At 48.8% G+C, this 21,812-nt stretch overlaps 1 protein-coding gene across 1 annotated transcript; it reads right to left on the bottom strand.

Moving 5' to 3' along the window:
- Positions 1–754: 754 nt before the first annotated feature.
- ATN1 (atrophin 1) lies at positions 755–10,534 on the bottom strand. Its single transcript, XM_080344704.1, has 9 exons — positions 10,493–10,534; positions 9,536–9,673; positions 9,062–9,175; positions 4,872–6,892; positions 4,092–4,308; positions 3,266–3,983; positions 1,837–1,980; positions 1,407–1,587; positions 755–867 (listed from the first exon to the last, which is right to left on the bottom strand). The coding sequence occupies exons 1-9, from the start codon at positions 10,517–10,519 to the stop codon at positions 834–836; spliced, it is 3,594 nt and encodes a 1,197-aa protein (XP_080200830.1). The 5' UTR covers positions 10,520–10,534; the 3' UTR covers positions 755–833.
- Between the last annotated feature and the right edge of the window lie 11,278 nt (positions 10,535–21,812).

Here is a 21,812-nt window from a genome sequence, read left to right on the forward strand (position 1 = left end):
TGTCAGCTCTCCCCACCGGGCTCAAAGGGGTCGTGGTGGCAACAGCAACTTTGAAAACAGTCTCCTGGTGCTTTGCACCTCGTGGCCATGCCCGTTCCTGTCAGCAGCGGGGAAGCACAACCACCACCTTGCAAAAAGTCTTGCGGTGCTTAGCACCCCGATGGCTGGGACCGGTCCCTCTGCAGGCAGGAGGAGCAGCCGCTTTGGAAGGGGTCCTGTAATGCTTCGTTTGCATCTGAAGGGATGCTGGAGAGTGGGAAGCCGCTCTAGCTAAACTGAAATAAGTTCCATGTTGCTCTTCCGTATTGCTAAAGCAGTAACTTACACCTAAGGGGGGGTGGGTTGTGAAGAGACATCTTGAAAAAAAGGCTCTGTTGGGTTTTGAGTTACTTCTTGGCTGCACCTCCTCCTCGCAGAAGCAGAAAAGGCAGCAGCATCATGTATGTGAAGTCCTGTAATGGTCTGCTCTTTTTATTTAATGCAACTGTCCCCCCAAACAAAGGATGGAGCTTCTGCCATTCTGAATTCACATCAGTCTTTGTCTTTTTGAGCTCTGTGCAATGCTGATTGTTTTGTTCAGAGTTCTGCTGAAATCACGTACCGATCATTTCATGTTCATTAGTGCTGTGTCAGTCCGCCCTCTCTTCTCTGTCCTCCACTTTCTGCTCTCACGATGCCATCCTGTACTTTTTGTCCTGTCATCTCTCACACTCTATTGCATGGTGGGATCAGGATGTGTCACTCTGCAGCTTCCCCTCCTCCAGGATTTGGTTGATTGATTGCTCCTCTTGAGAGAAAGATATGATGATGTCACATTGACACTAGAAGTCAATTTAAAGGGGTTTGTCACTTTCTTTCTTCAGGTGGCTAGGATACAGAAGAGAAACAAGGTGACTGGGAGAGAGAAAAAGGCAATTTAGTATCCCCCACTGCCTTTCGTTAGTCTAGACCCACATGACACTGCGGGCTTGGAAACCTTTCCAAATCCTTCAAGTAGGAGATGCTATCGAAAAGGGACAACATTGCACCTCTCTCTTTCCCAACATGCTTCCCTATGCATTTGTGAAAGTCTTGTCTTGGCAAAAGCATCCAACCCTTGCAAATGTCTGGTATTTTGGCAGGGTTATCAGTTAGTCATAACATGTGTGAAACATGCAAGTTTACCCTCCCACCAGGGGAAGAAGGGCTGAGAACCCACATAAGATTAGACACTGAACAGCCACTTGCCATGAATGACCATCCTAGTGACCACCCCAGCAGCTGTGTGCCAGTGACAAGGCATCCCTGGTCCCAGGTGTGGGCTCAGGTTGAGTCACCCACTTCAGGGCCAATGTGTTCCTGTCCCCTCTGCCACCCCCAGGCACCCCCTGCTCACCCTGTGCTGTGGAGAGCACAGGCCCATGTACCTGTAGTAGTCCTCCTGTGTGGGGAGCGGCACACCATGCAGAGGGTGATGGGCATGAAGCCATTGCTGCTGTTCCAGAGCCAGGCGCTGCAGCTCAGCTGACTGTGCATGCATGGCCTGGAGCTGATGTGCTGCTGACATGGGTGCAGAGAGAGAGCCCGGCAGGTCCCTGTAGGGCGCAGCTGCAGCCAAAGATGAAACAGAGAAGAGATAAGGCAATATTAATAGCTCCATCCTTACCTGTGGCCCCATACCTCAGGCAAAACTCCTGCACTTCCCTTCCCAGCCCCACCATGTGCAGGAGTTGTTCATCCAGGGTTCTGTTTAACAGACCTCAGTTTGGGTCTGTGACCCCTCATGTCCAACCTGCCCTGGGAGCTCTGCTGATGCCCTTCAGAGGAGACCAGCAGACTCCCTGTGAGCATCCTTACCAAAAAGCTGGTGGCGCAGCACTTCATTCTCGTGCAGAGGGTGAGGCAGGAGGGGGTTAGGAATGGTTCCAGCTGGGTATGGTATCCGGGTGAGGTGTGATCCCGAGGCAAGTGGGTCGATAAGAGGGTGAACAGAGGCTGAGGCTGGGAAGAAAAGATACCACAAGATAATTCTCCTGTGCTTTGTAAGAGGTAACACAGAGGAAGGCACAAGGCACAACAAAAAAGAAGCAGAGAGGGTTGGTGTGTGTTTGAGATAGAATAATTTCAAGGCTAGACAACACAGCACCACGTTCTTCTGTTACTCTTTTTGCCTGCATTGAATTTCACGTGAGCCAGCCTGGCATAGCTCTGTCCCTATGCTCCTCAGGGAGAAGTACTGTTCCTTAAAATCTTTTCTGCAAGGACCTGCTCTACAATCATGTCTGTATCGAGTATCATGCCTATCTACCACCCTGGCTGTCATTCATGTACATACTCATATCGGGTTCTTCCATTTCCAGGTCTCATCCAGCACAGATGCTCAGTGCCAGGCACTGAAGTTTGCAAGTACCAACCAAGGCTGAAATGCAAGGTACTGTTCACACAAAATCTGTTCTTTCCAATGTTCTGGACTCTCTGCCAGAGTGCTGGCTGGAGGTGGCCAGCTACAGAGCATGAGGGAATGGACATTAATTTGTACCTGATGCCATCTCTGACTAGTTGTGGCTGCTTAGACTGGGTGTCTGTCTGTCACCAGATTCCACTGAGTGCTCACAGGACCTGAGCAGGCACAGCAGTTTTTCCTACTGTAGTCTGGGCTTTCCTTCCCCCAGATTTTCAGTCCTAAGCTTCTTTTTACTTTGCTTTCCTATAGGATGTGAAAATGGAAGGACCACCACTCGATTCTGAAGGAGAGCAGCCTCCAGTTCCTTGCAATTAGTCCGTCTTCTGTCCCATCCCATCCCATCCCATCCCATCCTACCCCATCCCACCATCTGCAGCAAGAGCCCTAGTTGTAAATTAGAGAAACAACGTTTCATTAGTCCTAAGGATACTGTAAAATTCATTAACGGGGCTCCCACTCCCTCTGCAGACCACAGCACCACCACCTTGGTAGCCAGTGGGACGCCAGCACTCACATTGTGTCCCCAGAAATCTAGAACTAAAAGACACAGTGCAAACTACTCTGCTTGCCACTAAACAGTAAACTCACAGACAGCCCAATACTTGCAACAGAGGTCAGTGTCTTTCACTGGATGCGGTCAAGGGCAAGGCTGGATGACTGTGATGTTGACCTCTTCTGGCTGAAGAGGTAGATATGGGGCCTCAAAGTCTAGTCTCAGCAGCTTTTGGACTTCCCCAGGACCAGAGTGAGGAAGCACAAAGAGTCCATAGTAGGAGGGAGAGCAGGGCTTTGTGCAGGACATCACCCCCATGGGGTCCTTACCTGCATGTATGGCATCCTGCTGGTGGAGATGGAGGTGGGAGTGGATGTGGGAATGCTGATGATGATGAGGTGTCACATTGAGCATCTGCAGCCGGGCCAGAGGGTCATTGCTGAGAGCAGCCACCCGCTCAGCATGCTGGCGCTCAGCTGCCAAGCGCTCAGCGTAGGACATGTCAGGACGAAGGGTCGGGCCGGCTGCCAGCGCCAGCCTCTCCCTCTCCAAGTGGCCCAGCCCTGGGTGGAAGGGAAAAGCGGGATGAAGGCCGGGGGCTGTCTGCAAACTCAGCCCGCCATGGCGTGGGAATGGATCCATAGCAGCAGCTGGCACGGCGTGGAGCTGCTCCAACTCGGCAGGCTTGACTTCAAAGCCAGGCTTGAGACGTTCACGCAGGTCCCGGTCCCTCAGGTCTCGTTCGCGGGCCTCCCGCTCTCTCAGCTCTCGCTCCCGTGTCGCTGGATCACTGCTGTAGATGGCCGGCACATTGTACCCCAGCAAACCTGGGTCGACCGCACCCAGTGGCACATAGAAAGGGTGGTTGCGGTTGCTGGGGGACATAACGTGGGGCCGTGCATATTCGCTGAGGGTGCGCAGAGCCGGGGTGTCAGGGCCCAGGTACGGGGGAACAGTTGCTACAGCACTGCCCTGCTCGAAGGAGGGGCGGTGGGGAACTGGCCCGAGGGACGAGCACTCAACTGGCCGGCCCTCCTGGGCCATCTTCTGCAAGAGAGCAGAGAGACCAGCTTTAGGGTCCCAGCAGGGAGTGGCCAAGGGAGCTCTTGAGCATCTACCCTGGCTGTGCTGCGGCAGTGGGATCCCCAAACCTACCACACTCCTCTCCAACTCCCTCTCCTTCTCCCGCTCCTTCTCCCGCTCTCGTTCCCGTTCCCGCTCCTTTTCTTCCCGTGCCTTCTGCTCAGCCTCTCGCCGCACTTTCTCCACCAAGTCTGCCCTTTTCTTAGCCAGCTTGGAGCCATCAAGGGGTACGAAGTACAGGTCCGTGCGGGAGCAGGAGTTGAAGCCACGGTCTAGATGTTTGTTGAATCTGGGGATGAGAGGTGTAGCCTATCAGTACAGAAGGGGTTGGAGGGCAGGGATGGGCATGGAGATGGGGACAGGGGCAGGCAAAGCCAAGTCCAGTACTGTGGGAAAAGGAAGAGCATCATGGAAAAGGTACTTAAAGGGACCTATAAGAAGGCTGGGGACAGACTTCTTAGCAGGGCTTGCTGCAACAGGACAAGGAGTAATGGTTTTAAACTAAAGGAGGGGAGATTCAGGCTACACATGAGGAAGAAATGTTTTACGATGAGGGTGGTGAAACACTGGCACAGGTTGCCCAGAGAGGTGGTAGATGCCCCATCCCTGGAGACATCCAAGGCCAGGCTGGACGGGGCTCTGAGCAACCTGATCTAGTTGAAAATGTCCCTGCTCATTGCAGGGGAGTTGGACTAGATGACCTTTGAAGGTCCTTTCCAACCCAAACTATTATATGAAAAGTCAAAAGGGTGCAGCTTCACCCCACACTGAGAGTGACCTCTACATCCCTGCCCCATACATCCCTCCCCACCCTACAGACACCCCCTGTGTGCCCCCACAGCCTCCCCTCACCTGGCTGACTGGCTGGCATGGCTTGGTACATCCACCACCTTGGGGGGTGGTGAGGGGCTACGAGCAGGTGGCACAGGGCTCTCGGGGGGGTCATACTCCTCTGATGGCTCCTGCTTGATCTGTGCAGCACTGAGGGGAAGTGGGGGCGGTGGGGGGGCTGGGGCGGCCATGTTCCCTGGCAGGGGTGGTGGGGCAGAAGGGGCAGGTGAGGGGGCTTTGTAGCCCCCTGCCACAGGGGAGGAAGCCACCCGGTAGCCAGGAGGCGTGGTTGCCCGGAAAGGGGCAGCTGAAGAAGCAGGGGGTGAGCTTGGCTTATAAGGGGCCGGGGGCTGGAAGGTGGGGATGGGGGAGGCTGGCCGCTTCCCATAGGGGGCCACAGCTGAGGGGGGTACTGGGGGTGAGACCGTCTTGTAGGGGGCTGCAGATGGGGAGGCCATGGTGGCGATGACGGTAGAGAGGGTGGTGGCAGCTGAGGTGACTGGAGGGCCAGCCCCATGTGCAGGGGATGGGGGTGGTGGCGGGGGGAAGGTGTAGGTAGCAGGACTCTGCCCAGGGGGATGAGCGCACATGCCAGGGTAATTTCCCTGGGAAGAAGCAGCAGCGGATGAGGATGAGGAAGAAGATGAGGAAGAGGAGGAGGAGGAGGAGGAAGAAGTGGAGGAAGAGGAGGGAGCTGCAGCAGCAGATGACGGAGCCTGGCTGTAAGCGGCCTGGCTGTGGGGAGGGTAGAGGCGCAGCCCATAGCTGGCATGGGAAGGGTGATGGCTGTTTGACTCCAGGCCATGAGGGTAACCCCCACTGGGCTGCGATGGAGCTGCAGCTGCTGGGGAGACCCCCGCACCACTCCCGTGGCTGTGGTGGTGCTGCTGGGGTGGCTGCGGGTGATGGGGTGGCTGGCTGGCAAAAGGAGCAGCGGGGTGGGAACCAGCGTTACCCAGGGGGCGGCTGTATGGGGGTGGCCCCTGACTCCAGACAGGCTGGGAGGGCAGAGATGGCTGGGTGTACTTAGGGGGCTGGCTGGACACGGAGAGGCCGCTGGGTGGGGGGAAGGAGTGGCCATAGGAGGCAGTGTAACTGGGCAGGGGCTGGGATGGGGAAGGCTGGGGGTACTGGGCCGAGGAGCTGGAGGCAGGCAGAGGTGGCGGGGCATAGGGGTAGCGGGAGGGGGCCAGGGCTGATGCCTTGTCCTGCCCCATCCCATGGGGTGAGGGAAGGTGGCCGTTCAGGGCCTGCCCCACCATCCCTGGGGAGCTGGAGGCAGCCACCGCATTGTTGAGTGGGCGCAGGGCCGGGGGGGGAGGCAAATTGGCAGAGACATGGGGAAAGGAAGGGGCTGAAGCTGGGGGCGCAGCTGGAGGGTTGGCTGGGGGTGTCTTTTGAGGTGGGGGGCCCCCGACCACTGATGCCAGTGAGATGGGGGTGGTGGGTGGCGGATTGTGCTTGGCATTGAGGGTCTGCTCACGACCCACTGCTGCTGGGAGCCCCCCAAGCCCACTGGAAATTTTGGCCCCAACTTGGACGACATTGGCTGAAGGGTAAAGAGGAGCGTGGGTGGAGGAGGAGGAGGAAGACGAGGAGGAAGAGGAGGAGGAAGAAGGGACAGCAGAAGGGGAAGCAACAGCAGAGGAGGAGGAGGCAGGTGTCTGTGGGGTTTGAGCCTGGAAAATTCGGGAGGCCTGGCCCTCCAGCTGGGAGTGGTAGCTCCCAGCAGGGGGTCCCTGGGGGTGCACCTCACCCGGGAGCCCAAAGCCAGGCTCAGGTGGACGAGCCAGGCTGTCGGGAGGGGGAGCTACCGGTGGGCTCTGGGGGAAGAGTGGAGGATGGTGGTAGGAGTGAGATGGCCCCTGAGACAGCACAGAAGAGGAGTCAGAGTCATTCTCCACGCTGCCAGGGCTGTACACGCTAGGTGAGGTGCTCCTGTTATCTTGGTCAATGTCCCGTGGGTCACTGCTCATCTCATCATTGAAGCTGTGGCCATCAAGGCTGTCAACATCAGACGGGGATGGAGGGCAGGGCAACTCCTGAAATAGGGAGAGAGACGTTATGTGGCCTCCCAGACCATGCACAATGCTTTTCAAGTTCCCTGAGAACTTTCTGACCTTTTTCTGCCATCACTAGAAAATCCCACAGAGGGAAGGAGACATTGTTTTGCACGGTATAAGTAACACCAGTCCTTCTGCCTCTCCTTGGATCAGCTTCAGTGCTCTCAGGTCCTTCATGAGCATTACACACTCAGCAAGGAGGTACCGATGGGCACTGTGTGTACAGAGGCAGAGAGGGAGGGCAGGGAGCTGTTACAGATCAGGTTGAGAACGAATAGATACAAAAGGTCCTCACACCACCACCACCAGCAATGGGCAACTGGCCAGGGTATGATCAGTGGTGGTACCAGCAGGTGGCATGGAGCACCATGCACCACAGTGTGCGCAGCACAGTCCCCAGACCCTGAATTCCTCTTCTTGTCCCTGCAGGACTGCTCCACCTCCCTGCCCCAAGTGTTTTATCCTCTGGCCATCCCACTCCTTATGTCCCCCCTGCACTTCCCAATCCCTGCTCCTCCCTACCACCTCTCACCTCAAGAAACCAAACATTAGTGACTCAACAGTCACTAACAGCATGGACAAGTGCCACTCCTGAGCCTGGGGGCTTACGGGAGAGGCTAAACTGAAGTCTATGTAGGGAAATTACATAGGTGTCACCACACTGGTTTAATTAAAGTGACCTCAAAACATGAGCAAATATCCTTGTGTTCATGGGCCTTTAAGGCCAGTTCTCTGAACACGTTAATAGGAAACTGAGAAGCATGAGAGCAAAGTCTTCCTCCAACCATCCGACCACTGATCCAGCCTGGTGCCATCAGCATTTTGGAAAAGCCCTGTGACAATGACACAGAGTGCATGCTTGAGCAGATTTGGAACAACCATCACCCAGACCTGACCACGACTTAAGCACCTCTGTTTCACACTGCTCTGGTGGAGCAAAAGAGTCCAAGTCGAACGTGACCAGCAGCTGCACACAGAGCCAGGATCTCGCCCCTGAGCTGGGAAAGGCACGTCACAGCTCTGAGAGTACAGCAGTCACAGAATCATAGAATGTCCTGAGGTGGAAGGGACCCACAAGGATCATCGGGTGCAGCTCCTGTCCCTGCATGTGACAATCCCACAGTTCACACCATATGTCTGAGGGTGTTGTCCAGTCTCTTCTTGAACTCTGTCAGGCTTGGGGCCATGACCACATCCCTGGAGAGCCTGTTCCAGTGCTCCACCACCCTCTGGGGGAAGAACCTTTTCCTAATGTCCAACCTAAACCTCCCCTAGCACATCTTCCTACTATTCCCTCGGGTTCTGTCATCAATCACCAGAGAAAAGAGATCAGCACCTGCTCCTCTTCCTCCCCTTATGAGGAAGCTGTAGCTGCCATGAGATCTCCCCTTGGTCTCTTTTTCTCCAGGTTGAAAAACCAAGGGACTTTAGCTGCTTCTCACACAGCTTCCCCTCCAAACCCTTCACCAACTTCATAGCCCTCTTCTGGACACTCTCCAGTAGCTTTATATCCTTTTTATCCTGTGGCACCCAGAACTGCACACAGTGCTTCAGATGAGGCCGCAGGACAATCACCTCCCTCGCCCAGCTGGCAATCCTGTGCTGGATGCACCCCAGGACATGGTTGGCCCTCTTGGCTGCCAGGGCACACTGTTGGGTCATTTTCAACTTGCCGTTGACCAGAACACCCAGATCCCTCTCTGTGGAGCTGCTTTCCAGTATCTTGTTCCACAGTCTGTTCCCCAGGGTTGCCACAACTCAGGTGCAAAATCTGGCACTTGACCTTCACGCATTTGGAGACTGTCCAGTTCTCTCTGCAGGGCCTCTCTGCCCTCAAGTGTGTCAACAGCTCCTCCCAATTCTGTGCCATGGGCAAACTTACTTAGTATTCCCTCAGGTCCTGTGTCTAAGTCATTTACGAAGACAGACAAAGCAAAGGAGACAGAGCGCCTCAGTCTGCTTGGTCACCACTCCTGGTGGCATTTTTGTAGCCCGGCAGATGCCATTTATGTTGGAAAAGCTGTAGCATGAAACCCAAGGTGGCAGGGCTCCCAAGTAGTGGGAACCTCCAGCTGGGCAGGTGTGAGCAACACAGGCAGGCAATAGGAGACTCAGGACATGCCAGCAACCACAGCATGGAAAACTCACCTCAGTTTTGGTTTTTTTGGGAGCGTTGGTGTCCTCCCCTTCACTCTCCGAGATCTCTTCTGTTCGACCCTGCTTGCTGCCCTTGGGCGTGCAGGATTCCTCCACCCGCCCTTTCTGCAAGGGAGAGGGGAACAGGGAGGTGGAAGGGTCATGGGGTAACTTCCCACCTTGCCAGACTTTCACAGACTGCACAGAGCACAGACACACCCACCACAGCACGCATGTTGAAGAGCTTAGCACTGCAACACTGAGCCAGAATATGGCAAAAATTAGCACTATAAAGGGCTGGTGACACTGAAGACAAGTTCTTGGGTGATGATGGGAAGTTCAAGACACTCGGGATGAGAGCAAAGAAGGATCCCACCCATTCCAGAGAGCTAACCCAGTATGGGTTCGTTGGTGGATCCCTGAACAGATTCTACATAGTCTGGGCAGACCTCAAGCAGCCCGTGCTCACATACTAGCTTATACTACCTTTGCTGTTTGTCGGGACTTCTCAGCCTTGCCATCACTGCTGGAGGTGCTGACGTCCCCAGGGGAAGCTCGACCCCGTGACCTGAGCTCCTCTCGAGGCCCTGGAGTCTCTTTCTTCCGTCCACTCCGCATTGACATCTAAGAGAGTGATCATTGGATCAGTCCTGTTGTGCATCTCACTCCACTCCTGCCCTATCCTCAGTCTTCCAAAGCCCTTGAATTATAGAACAATCTGGGCTGGAAGGGACCTTCAAAGGTCATCTAGTCCAACTCCCTGCAATGAGCAGGGACATCTTCAACTAGATCAGGTTGCTCAGAGCCCCATCCGGCCTAGTCTTGAATGTCTCCAGGGATGGGGCATCTACCACCTCTCTGGGCAACCTGTGCCAGTGTTTCACCACCTTCAATGTAAAAAATTTCTTCCTCGTCCAGCCTGAATCTCTCCTGCTTTGGTTTAAAACCAATATCCCTTGTCCTGTCTCAACAGGCCCCGCTAAAAAGTCTGTCCCTATCTTTTTTATAGGCACTTTTTAAGTACCGAAATGCCACAACAAGGTCTCCCTGGAACCTTCTCCAGGCTGAACAACCCCAATGCTCTCAGCTTTTCCTCACAGTGGAGGTATTCCAGCCCTCTGATCATTTTTGTGGCCTCCTCTGGCCCCTCTCCAATAGGTTCATGTTTTTCCTGTGCTGAGGGCTCCAGAGCTGGACACAGGACTACAACTGGGATCTCACCAGAGCAGAGCAGAGGGGCAGAATCACATCCCTTGACCTGCTGGCCATGTTGTTTTTGATGTAGCCCAAGATACAACTGGCCTTGTGGGCTTCAAAACTCCTGAACCCTCAGGCACTCCACTACACAAAACTCATGTCCATGAGCTTTCCCTGAGCTTCAGTCCCCACCCACAGTTTCAGCTTGGCTCCAAAGCCCCACCCCTCATCTCCCACCTCACGTACTGAGTCTTTGTTCTGTCGTGTCTTCATTCTTTTGGGTGTAGGACCCCCATTCTCCTTGGCCCGGTTTGATGAAAACATATATTTTTATCACTTCACACGCCTCTTTGGCTGTTCCTGGGAGGCGGGTACAGGCAAGAGCAGTTCTTCTTGAAGGGGGGCGTACACCAGCAATGCAACAAGATCCCAGTGAACCTGAAAAGCAGACAAGGAGGTGGTCTGTTACAGAAATATGACAAAATTAATACTGTTTCCTTAACTATTATTTACAGAAAAAGGATGTTCACAAAAAATGCAATAAACTTCCCCATCAGAAGGGGGATTCGGCTACTGTCACAAATGATTTCCAGCTTCTAGGAGTGATATCCACACGATATGAGGCAGGCAGTCCTCCAGTTTTTTGGAGGAAGCAGGTAGGAATGATTATCAGTAGGTTGACTGTCCTCCTTAGTACTTCCATTTCCTTGTTTATTTGATCATCAGAGAGAGAGGGAGAAAAAATAATGGGAAAGTGCTTTAAAGTGTTCCTAATGACAAATTTTCTGACTTCATTAGTTCCCCTCTGCACTTGTTGTCAGTGCAGTAAGTTGCACGATCCTTAACTGCCCATGTGCCATCATTAGCGAGCTGAAGCCCTGCCCCCTCCAGAGCTCCAGTACATTATGCAGAAAATGTGAGAAGTCTTGCTTAGGCTGTTTGGTGTCCAATGTACACAAATAGGTGTGAAAAAAAACATTTAGCTTTGTTTTTGCATGATGTAAACAAAATCAGCTGTTTAGCTTGGAGTGCCTAGGTCTCCTTTGCCATACGTTCGTCTGCTTTTCAGTGTACCACATAAGAGTCATGACCAGAGATGCGGTGTAAATCCTTACACTTTGCAGCAGTGGCAAGATTTCTGAGCTCCCTCTGAATAAATGTACAGCTTTGTGCTATGTCCAAAAGCACCAGAGATATTTAACACCCTGTTATGCCACACAATTCCTAGTTCAGAGTATGAAACCATGATTGTATTATCCGGGGAACTGTTCTGAAGTGATTCAGATATGCTGAAGCTCATCTGCTTGGCTCTACCCAGCTCAAGATCTTTTGCGCTGCACTGCGCAGGGGTAACAAAAAAGAGATGGTCCTTCCACAGCCTGTCATTTGAGCTCCTGTACTCAGACTCTGCAATGAATAATCTGCAAGACGAGGAAATGTGTTCTGTGGACAAGGCATAAGGAGAAAAGATGCACATCTCATGGGTTATATTCTTTGATCAGGAAGTATAGCACAGTTTTGTGAGTAAGAAGACTTGAGATTTGGTACTCCTAAAGGCCACCCCAGACCTGGAAAGATTAGCTTCCAGCCAGCACAGGAGCAGTTTGGATACACTTTCGTTTCTCTGAGAAGGGAGCTGAAACCAGGGACAGAACCATAGAATCATTTTCGTTGGAAAATACCTTTAAGATCATTGAGTTCAACCATTAAGTTGGATCAGGACAAAGGCACCAGACAGGAGAACTCTTGGACCTTCTGTGCAGCCCTCCCACTGGACTGTGTGGCCTTGGAGTCACTGCTTTCCACCGCCTCCACCTCCCTACCTGAGAAAAGGGAGCAATGACATCAGCCTGTCTCTTGTGGGGCTCCACATCTTCCCTGACCAACGCTTAGAGAAATCCAGCTGGAAGGTAACTGGGAAGAGCAGGGGATTGTTTGTTTTAATGTCATTAATATTTTATTTGACCCTCATAATGAAAGTCACAGGGGACTCATCCAGCATTAACTCCCACACACAACAATTCATTAACTGAGACCTCTTCTCTAATAGAAAAATAGCTCACGATGGCTTATAACTGACCTAATGGAGGCAGAGCACTCTCCTAATCCCCATCAGCTGATGTGTTTTACAGCCTTGCATTTCTGTCATACTTTGGCCTCTGGTTGCTAATTCAGCCAGTTACACTGGTGCTATTCCAGATAAATATCTAGAATTAACACTTCTTACATGAAACAAACATTGTAAGAAAGGCGATCCTAATTTAACTCTACTTCAACACACATCATGTTGGCAACCTTTAAGTATTAGCTCAGCTCTGAACACAGAGAAGCAGCAACAGCACGTTACCAGTATGTCACTGCTCTTTACATCCAACAGGGATGCCACCCACACCTCCCACACTAAAGAGTTGAACATCATAATGCAACACACAGGTCTCACTTCAGCTTTCCAAAAGCTCTGTAATGACAATTATGGTCTTCTTTCTAGAGAAGTAAATCAAATAAATAATATGCATCCAACCACATACCAAAACTTCCCTTTTTAAAAGAAACACCAGCTTGGTACTTATGTCAACTCCTGAATATGCAGTACCTAACAAACCCAGGAACAAATCTGTATGTTTCAGTGGACATAAATAACCACTGGGGCAGAAGTTTCTATCACTTAGAAGGTGAAGGCTTTTCTAAAATATATAACAGAATTGATGCATACATTAGGCTGAGTACAGCAACCATTATGTCAGAGGCCAGATGAGAGTATGACACCACCACCTTCTAATTTTAACATCTATGAAATAAAAGCTTGCAATGTGAGCCTTGACAATTAATAAAGTTACACCTAACCCTTCCTGTCCCTGAAGATCCCTGTAAATGTCTCTGAAGAGTTCTTAGGACTCTGTGGTTTTGGAAAGGAAATGAGACATTTGGCAGGGCTGCTGCCGAATGGATAACCTTTTCCTGGCCCTGTAAAGCCCTTTACAGGTTTGACTGAGTTATGAGGCATTGCGAATTGCTGTTTTCTGTTTGCGTTTCATACAACCCAGCTTGGTTTGGCTCACTGCCCAAACCCCTCCATATTCTCAGCTAAGCCCTGATGCAGTCTCCTGCAAGCAACACACACTCAATCGGCATTCCCACATGGGATCCAAAATGGATCCCACTCCTCTTCCTCTCCAGCTTCAAGTAATTCTCTTTGCCAAAGATGGACTGTCCTGCACAGGCAGCCAGGAGATCACGGGCTCTGGTTCCTCTTCTATTGAAGGAAGCAGATAACCTATCTCCTTCCCAGGCTGTAGTGTGGAGCAGCTCTTCACGGGTAACAAAACTGGAATCAATTCCTTCTCAAATGAGATGCACTCAAGTTTTACCTACTTATGCATATACCCTTAGTCTCTCTTAGGAAGTTGGGTGAATAATTGTCCTTGGCTCCAGGTAGGATTTACACATTAGACTTAAGGTCTGAGAAAATAAACTTTTCTATATGGCAACCAAAGCAGAGGAAATGGGAACAGGACCAAGTTACTTGGGATGGTGGTTGGGGGCTTGGCTGGGTACTGTAAATGACAAATGAGCCACACACCTCAAAGACTTGTACATGTCATGGCTACACACATAGGTATAACCAGTACATGTCCCAGTAGCAGCAAAGCAATTTCCAAAGAGACACAGAAGTCTGAGAGGTGCCCCCAAATCCACGGAGGGCTGAAGGGTTTTCTCACTTCAGCTGGTGCTCAACAGCAGAGCTAGCTCCAGGACAGGCAACCCAAGTCAGGGGCTCCAATCTGCCTGAGAAGATTAAAGGCCAGCTTAGCTCCAGCTCGTCCTCCTTGGGGCCAGTGACAGAAGAGGAGAGAGCTGAAAGCTCCCAATATCCATCCCACTTAAGAAAAAGAGCTGCTGCCACCACCATTACTTCACCAGTGTTTCTCCAGCTAGCAGACATTTAAGACCTGATTCAGTCCTGAGACCTGATTCAGTCATCCAAGATTAGCTGCTGGTACTCAGTTGTCAACAGTTACCACTGTCTCCTCATTCTTTTGTTTTTCTTCCCAAGAGAGCAGTGATACAAACAAACAATCTACTGCTCCTGATCTTCTCTGACTGTAACATCCCAGTGATCTCAGGCAGATTCAGACCTGGTCAAAGCAGGAGAGGAGGTGCAGAAGGCAGAACGTGACTACGGTACATGTCACAGAAGCCCCTCCTGAGCTAGTGCTAGTCAGTGACGATTTGGGGGTGGAAGGGGTGGAAGCACTGATGTAGCCTCCCCTTTCCACTGAGGTTCTGCCTAGGCATTGCCTGGTACATCATATACCATCACATACCGCTAAGTGCAAACACGTCAAGGTGCACAGCTGGATCATTCAGTCTGAAGGAAAAAATGAATTAAAAATACTGCCACCCATCAGGACCACAAATGCTGCAAGAAAGGGCAACTGACAGCATCTGTACTTTTAAATGAAATGGGACAGTGCCTGTTCTCTGGTCCTGGGGGTGACTAGCATTACACAGCTTGCACCCAGATGGCAAAATTCTCCTACTCTCCTAAAGGGGACAGACACATCTAACCTGGCCACTGGTAATCAGCATGGTCCTGCACTAACTCTTAAACCACACTGAGGTATCATCTGGGTGAGCACTTGCTGACACAGAACAAGGACCATACAAAGAAACAGAATGCCACAGCAATGGACAGCCAGTGCTGTGCACCAGTGTTGTTACTACAGACATAGCCAGCACTACCTTCCACTAGATGCCAGTCCATGGAAAGTGTCTGGAGTGAGGAGTCAGTTCTTCTTTTAGTCTAAGTACAGATGTGCTAAAGTTCAAACTTCTTGTTTTCTTCAGTTGGGAACGGTTGAAAGCACACAGTGCTTTCCTTAAGTAATTTTTTTTAAATGTAGAACTACATCCAAAATCCTACATGAAGTCAAATACATTTGCCTTGCAAAGGCAGGGATTTAGAAGTCAGAAGATGTGAGAATTAAACTGAGTCTGTTTCTCTGCAATTAATTAACTCTGTGTTCCCATCCTGTTTTTTCTGTTCTCCCTTCTGCTAAGGGATACATTAGCACTGGAGGGAGTAACCAGGATGGCAAAACGATCACAGCTGCTTTCCAACACATTGCAGATGTTGAAAAGTGTCCTGAAGGTAAGATGGGATGAAAGCAAATGGATCCCTCTTGACAGGTAAAGATCGCTCAGAAGGGAGTGCCCACTTGGAACAGTATGGCCAGGGGACACACACCATGGGTGTGAAGTTGGAAACTGGCATATTTATTCATACTGTCCTGTGAATGACAGTCCCAGCCAATACATTTTGAATTCCTGTCTCCATTTACCTCATTTATAAAACAAAAGGAAAATTCCGAGAAATTTAATCAGGGTTAACAGCTGTGTAGTATCTTGAAAATACAAAGTTTCATCCAAAATACTCCCATCAGACAACCCAAAGTACATTTCCCAGTGGATAAGTACCTGACTTATGTTTGAACCCTGGTGTCTTTCTATAGGGCACAGTGGAGACAGGGAGGGAAGGAGAAGGGTGCCATATTTAGTGTTACCAATAAATGTATAGGTTGGGTTCAGATTGCATGTTACAGCTTTATTGTCAGTCTTTTGATTAAGCGCAACATTACTGTAAAAGGGAAAATGATTGTGTGAGCAAATTGATTAGGACGCCAAAATGGTTGAATGCTAAGATGGAGGTGGGCAGATGCAGCTAATATTATCTTGGGCACAACTATTCCCATGACTTGCAAAATTTTTTTACTCAGTACATTTTGTTAAGAATAAATATATCTATGCAACACCAAATGAAAGGTACTTCTGAAACACAGGCATTTTTCTGTTTCCTACAAAATTACTACAACAGTTGGTGGATGCAGGGTCTGTGAACTCAGGCTGGAAGGTAGATTCATCAAGGACTAAGACTGTAAAACTGGTCAAATAATCATACTCCAGCTAAAACTGTTGCCTACTCAGTGCATGAAGTTTAACTACATCCTTGCCCAATACTAACATGAAGCTGGAGAATCCCAGGGGACGGAAATACTCATGAGCTCAGGCCAAAGGCAGGAAGCATGAGCTAAAGCCCACACATGCACGCCATGATTGGAGAACACACCTCCCTGTCCTCTGCAGCCCCCCAACACTGACAGTGGGACAGGACCATCCAACCACCAGCAGCTGTTGGATGCAGCTGGGAAGGGCTGAGACCTGCCCCACCACACAGGCTTGGCAGCACAGTGTTACACGGCAAACAGACAAAAACACCACAAAACAACCATCTGTAACTGAAGTGAAAACTGCTGTTACTGCTCAGAATATAAGAGTTCAGTATAAAACCAGTGAGAGTTGAGGTTTTGTTGTAATTGTCTATGAGCAAATTGATTTTATATTGACAGTGTACTAGAATATCATTGGATTCTTCCATCTTCAAAATGAGTAACTATGAAACCTTTAAAATAGTTTTCAGAAACTTATTTCTGTACTGAAGGGCAAATTACACACACTTGAATCAACAAGCTGAATGAACCCTCTTGATTTACATGTACCCATGCATATAAGAGAAGATGATGTCTCAGACCACCTGAGGAAACTGAACATACAAAAGTCCACGGGACCTGATGAGATACACTCCAGGGTCCTGAGGGAATTGGCTGATATAGTTGCCAAGCCACTCTCCATGATATTTGAAAGGTCACAGCAGTCAGGTGAAATCCCCAGTGACTGGAGAAAAAGAGAATACTGCACCCATTTTTAAAAAGGGTAATAAAGAGGACTGTGGGAACCACCAACCAGTCAGCCTCACTCAGAGAAGCTGTGGAAGCCCCATCCCTGGAAGTATTCAATATCAGGATTGGTTGAAAATGTCCCTGCCAATGGCACAGGAGTTGGGACTAGACGATCTTTAAAGGTCCCTTCCAGCCCAAACTATTCTATGATTCTGTGTCTAAAATAATACCTCTCAGACCCAATCTGAGCCAACAGCTTTAATCCTTGTCAACAGTACTTGTTGACAATTTCACTTGTCATTCTACCTGCATCTTCCTTCCCCCTAGTAAAATAATAAATAAAAATTAAAATGTTCACATTTCAGGAAAGGGTGCCAAATAGGAATACTAAAAATAACTTGCAGAGTGCTGGCAGTCATAGGAAATACAGCTAGTCTACATTTTATTAAGTCTGTATTAATGGTTTATTTTCTTAATTCTGCACAACCATGAGGAGTAAGAATGTTATTTTAAGTATGAAAGCTGTAATTCTGGAATCTCCATTCAATGTAAAACTTATTTGAGAAAAAGATTTCTCATGAACAGAGTGAAATAAAACCACTTAGAGCTAACGTGAGGTAATAAATACTAAAAACATTCATGCATTTAACAATAGCTCAATTTACAGCACAGAAGAAGATACTAATTTTTGCAGAAGCAACTGAAAATAAAGTTTGATTCACTAAATGGAGGTTACATGTACTAAAGAAGGTTACGTTAATCGTTAAACAATTCCTGAGGGCACACTAAAGTGACTGTAAGTATGTAACAGATTTACTTAAAATATCCCAGAAGAATCGTTCAGTCTCCCCAGAGGAAGGCCTCTGGATCTCTTGGAGAGACAGGCTGGCAGAGCCCAGTGGATCACAAAATGCATCACACTGGGTTCTTCCCTCTGCGAGCAGGATGGAGGACTAGGGGTGTGTGATGCAGAGGAGGGAAACATCACACTCTTCGTAGTCACTATGTTAAGAAGTGCAATGTCTTCCATATTTGCAATGCCAGAGCACACCTCACCTGTAGGGCTGTTAGAGGCCAAGGGTCTATTGTCATACATTATCTCCCCCTTTCTAAACATCGATGTACCTTTCCTAAGAAATGCAAAGTAAATTACTCAAAGACATCACAGGCTACTCAAAAATATATGTCAGCTGGAAGGGACCTCTGCAGGTACAAACTCCTGCTCACAGCAGGGCTGACCTCAAATCTAGAAGGGATTGCTCAGGGTCTCAATGAGGCAACTCCAAAACATCTTAAGGTGCAAAACTTCCCCAGCTGACCTGAGAAACTCAATCCAGTGCTGAAACACTCATTATCAGTTGTAATTTCCTTGTTGCAACTTGTGACCATGAGTCCATGTACCACAGCTCCTCACTCTTGGTACCCAGAAGTTATCCATCCATCAAATCATCATGGTTCCAAACTTCTGCTGCAAGTCCTTACTGGGGTATATTTTTGGTAACTTTACAGCAGCAGGACCAGCAGCTGAATCCGAAGTCAGAATAGCCACATCATCCATCCTTCAGTAATAGACCAGTGTAAAGCATGGCCACCACCTTCTGTCAAGACCTGTATCATTCTGAAGCTGGCAGAGGGAGGTCCAGGCAAAAACATGACCCTGCTCAGAGCCCTCAATCCCAGGGAAACTAGTCAGAGTGAACAGAAGTATCAGACAGAAGCTAAAAGGATGAAGCGCTGTAGATGGATTTGAATGAACGAAGTCCTGGAAGTACCAGGCTAGGTGGAAGAAAGCCTGCTAGATCTTTAAAGGGATCAGTGTCCTACCTCCCAATGGCATTAAGTTAGGAGGCACTGTCAGTATTGCAGATGATCACAATTTGAGAGAGAACTTAAGAGAATAAAACACCGAAGAAGCAAAACTAGGATGGATACAGAAAAAGGGCAAAGGGAAGCCAATGTGGCTGATGAGAGTAAATTAATAAGGGTAATAATGAGGATGAGAACTGAGGAGAACTGTAGAAGGACCTTCCACGAAGAGTGATTGGGCAATGAAATGGCATGTGAGCTTCAACCTTGATAAACAAAGCAATGGACACAGAAAAAAACAACTCCATCTCCACATAAGATCAGTGCCATTCAAGAATGATACCCTTAGGATGTAAGAGGCAGATCCATGAAAATGTCACCTTGGCATTCAGCAGCCATAAAGAAAGCAAAACATACGCTAGAAATTCCTGAGAAAAGAACTGAAAACAAGACAGAGAATGTCACTATGCCCTTGCACAAACCCATGATTTTCCTACATCTTGAAAAGTGTGTGCAGTTCTGTTCCTTCCACAGGAGCTAGAAAGGGCAATGAAGAGGCATGACTGAGTGGGTTAGACATCTCTGTCCAGAGAACAGGTTAAGTGAGGATATGATTGAGGACTGTAAAACCATATATGAAAAGCAGGAGATGGGTAGGAAATAATTTTTCACTGTCTCTTCCAGTATAAGAATTGAGAACCATCAAGAAGTTCAAAACAAAGAGAGAGTTCTTCTTGAAATGAGTGGCTGCAGAACTTCCAAACAAAGGACACTATAGGTGCTAAAAGTTTGCACGGACTTGAAGGGAGACTGGAGAGTTTAATGCAAGAGAGAGTGACTGGTACTTACTGAATGGCAAGAAACCACAACCAGCCATGGCAGCCCCTCCACTGAAGCTGTAGGAGTACCAGAGGACAACAGCAGGTAAAGTTGCCTTAACTTGCCCTCATTCCTAGGGATTTGGTAGTGACCACTGCTAGAGCAGAGGATTCTGGACCAGATGGGCCTAGGAGGGTCACTGGTATGTTTTTGACAAGTTCAATAGTACTAAGTGCTCAGTGATAACCCGAAGAGAAGTGACAGGCACACCTGCTCTAAGAACTTCTGCTTATCAGTAGGGACTGTTGAGGAGGGAAGGGATTTGTTAATCACAGGACAGTGATGGGCAACACTTATTTTGAAAGCATCAGACAAGGTATTATTAACCAACAAGAAAAAGTATTAATGCCACTGGACATTGTACTTGTCAGACAACCTCTGCTAGACCATGTAATGCTTCTGTTACCCAACATCAGGAAAGAAGAAAGTGCCTTGGAGAAGGTGCAAAAAGCAGTTTCGAGCATGCCAAGGGACACAAAGAGCTGGAGGTGATGTCATTACTGTCACTAAAACCAGAAATTAAACATAAAGGAGGTAGAAGGGACATTTAAGTTAACAGAGAAGGTTTGTATAAGACCAAATGACACTTTTATAAAGGCCAACAACACTTTTAAGATGGAAATGAGAAGACTCCCGGCCATGTGGTGAGGCTTTGTCCCTGGAGCATAACAAGAGCAAAAGAAAAACATTATTATCAAGACAGAATTCACTAAGTTTGCAAAACAAAGTAGGTGGCAGGGTGCTCAAAGGGATTTTGCAGCCAGTAACTCAAGGACACTCTCTTGATTCTCCTTTTCTAGGGATTCAAGACTGATGGCGAAGCCAACGTGAGAGCCATTTGTGCAAAGAGAAAGCATCTGAACAGGACAGAAGATGCACAGACAGATCCAGAAGCAAAAGGAGCGAACTGGGGCCAGGAAGATGGTCACAGGTACCATCACACAGCAGACCTGAGACACAGATAAGCTTTGAGTGACTCCCTTGGCTTCGGATCCTACATATTTTCCTTGGTTGACAGAACTGGCAAAGTGGTGTGACCCTGTCCTCACCTGTGGGGTGGAGCAAAGTGAAACACAATGCTGTGTCACAGGAAGGTTTACATGGGAAGATATTGCTGGAGGTCTGCACTCAAAACCCTTTTGTTGTAAACTGCAAAGCTAAATGAGGTTGTCATGAATACCTCAGAGAACAGAGTCTCCCCAGCTTCCCAGGGAATCTGTGGCAGCACTGAACCATCCTTGGGAGGAGAGGTTTTGCTTACATACTTCACCAAGTTCATGGTGAGGTTTGATTTTAGTTCTTATAATTTTACGAAGTCAGAAAACATGATGGTTATGCCTAAATCAAGGTCTTCCTGGTCAATGGAGGATTAGAAGTCACAAGTATCTAAAATCCTCCCCAATCCCAAGAGAATTTGAGGCAAACAATTAATACTGAAGTGCTAGCACCTACAGATATATAACCTGCCTTTCCGATCACAGACATAGGCCTCCACCTCTCACATGGACACCTGAGCCCAGAGACTGCGGCCAAATTAAACTCAAACTGGACTGCCAGGACTAAAGGCATGATGGCAAGTGAAACCGCTGTCCAAGATATTTTTAATGCCTTGGGTAATCTCTGTAAAGCAACACATGACAAACAGTGGGCTGAAGCATGGTACACAGCTATGGCACTGGCAAAAACAAACAAACAAAAAAAAAAAAACAAAAAAACCCCACAACCCATATATATATATATATATATATATAAAATGCATAGATTCATTGTCAAAAAGTAAGTTCCCCAAATCTCACTATTGAGAAGCAATTGTGGTCCATCATGGAATATTGTTCGTAGCTGGTGAAGGCACCCGATGAAGACAGTTTGCAGAAACATGGGTAAAATTTGCAGATGATGCTGAGACAGGTGAGATGGTAAATGATGAAATGCAAACAGACCAGCTGGCATTACTGGTGTAATGGGGTCACACAGAAAGGCAAGTTTTTAAATTAGGGAAGATTTTTACATCAAGAACAGAAGAACGTAGAAGGCTTTCAAGGATTAAGATCCAAGGATACACGGAAGCTCTGGAAGGCCTTACAGCTGATAGCAAACCAAAGATAAGTTCCCAGCACAAGACTTCTAAATGGGATATTCCTGAA

This window comes from Nesoenas mayeri (genome assembly GCF_963082525.1).
Source record: "Nesoenas mayeri genome assembly, chromosome: 1".
In the NCBI taxonomy this organism is placed as follows: Eukaryota; Metazoa; Chordata; class Aves; order Columbiformes; family Columbidae; genus Nesoenas; species Nesoenas mayeri.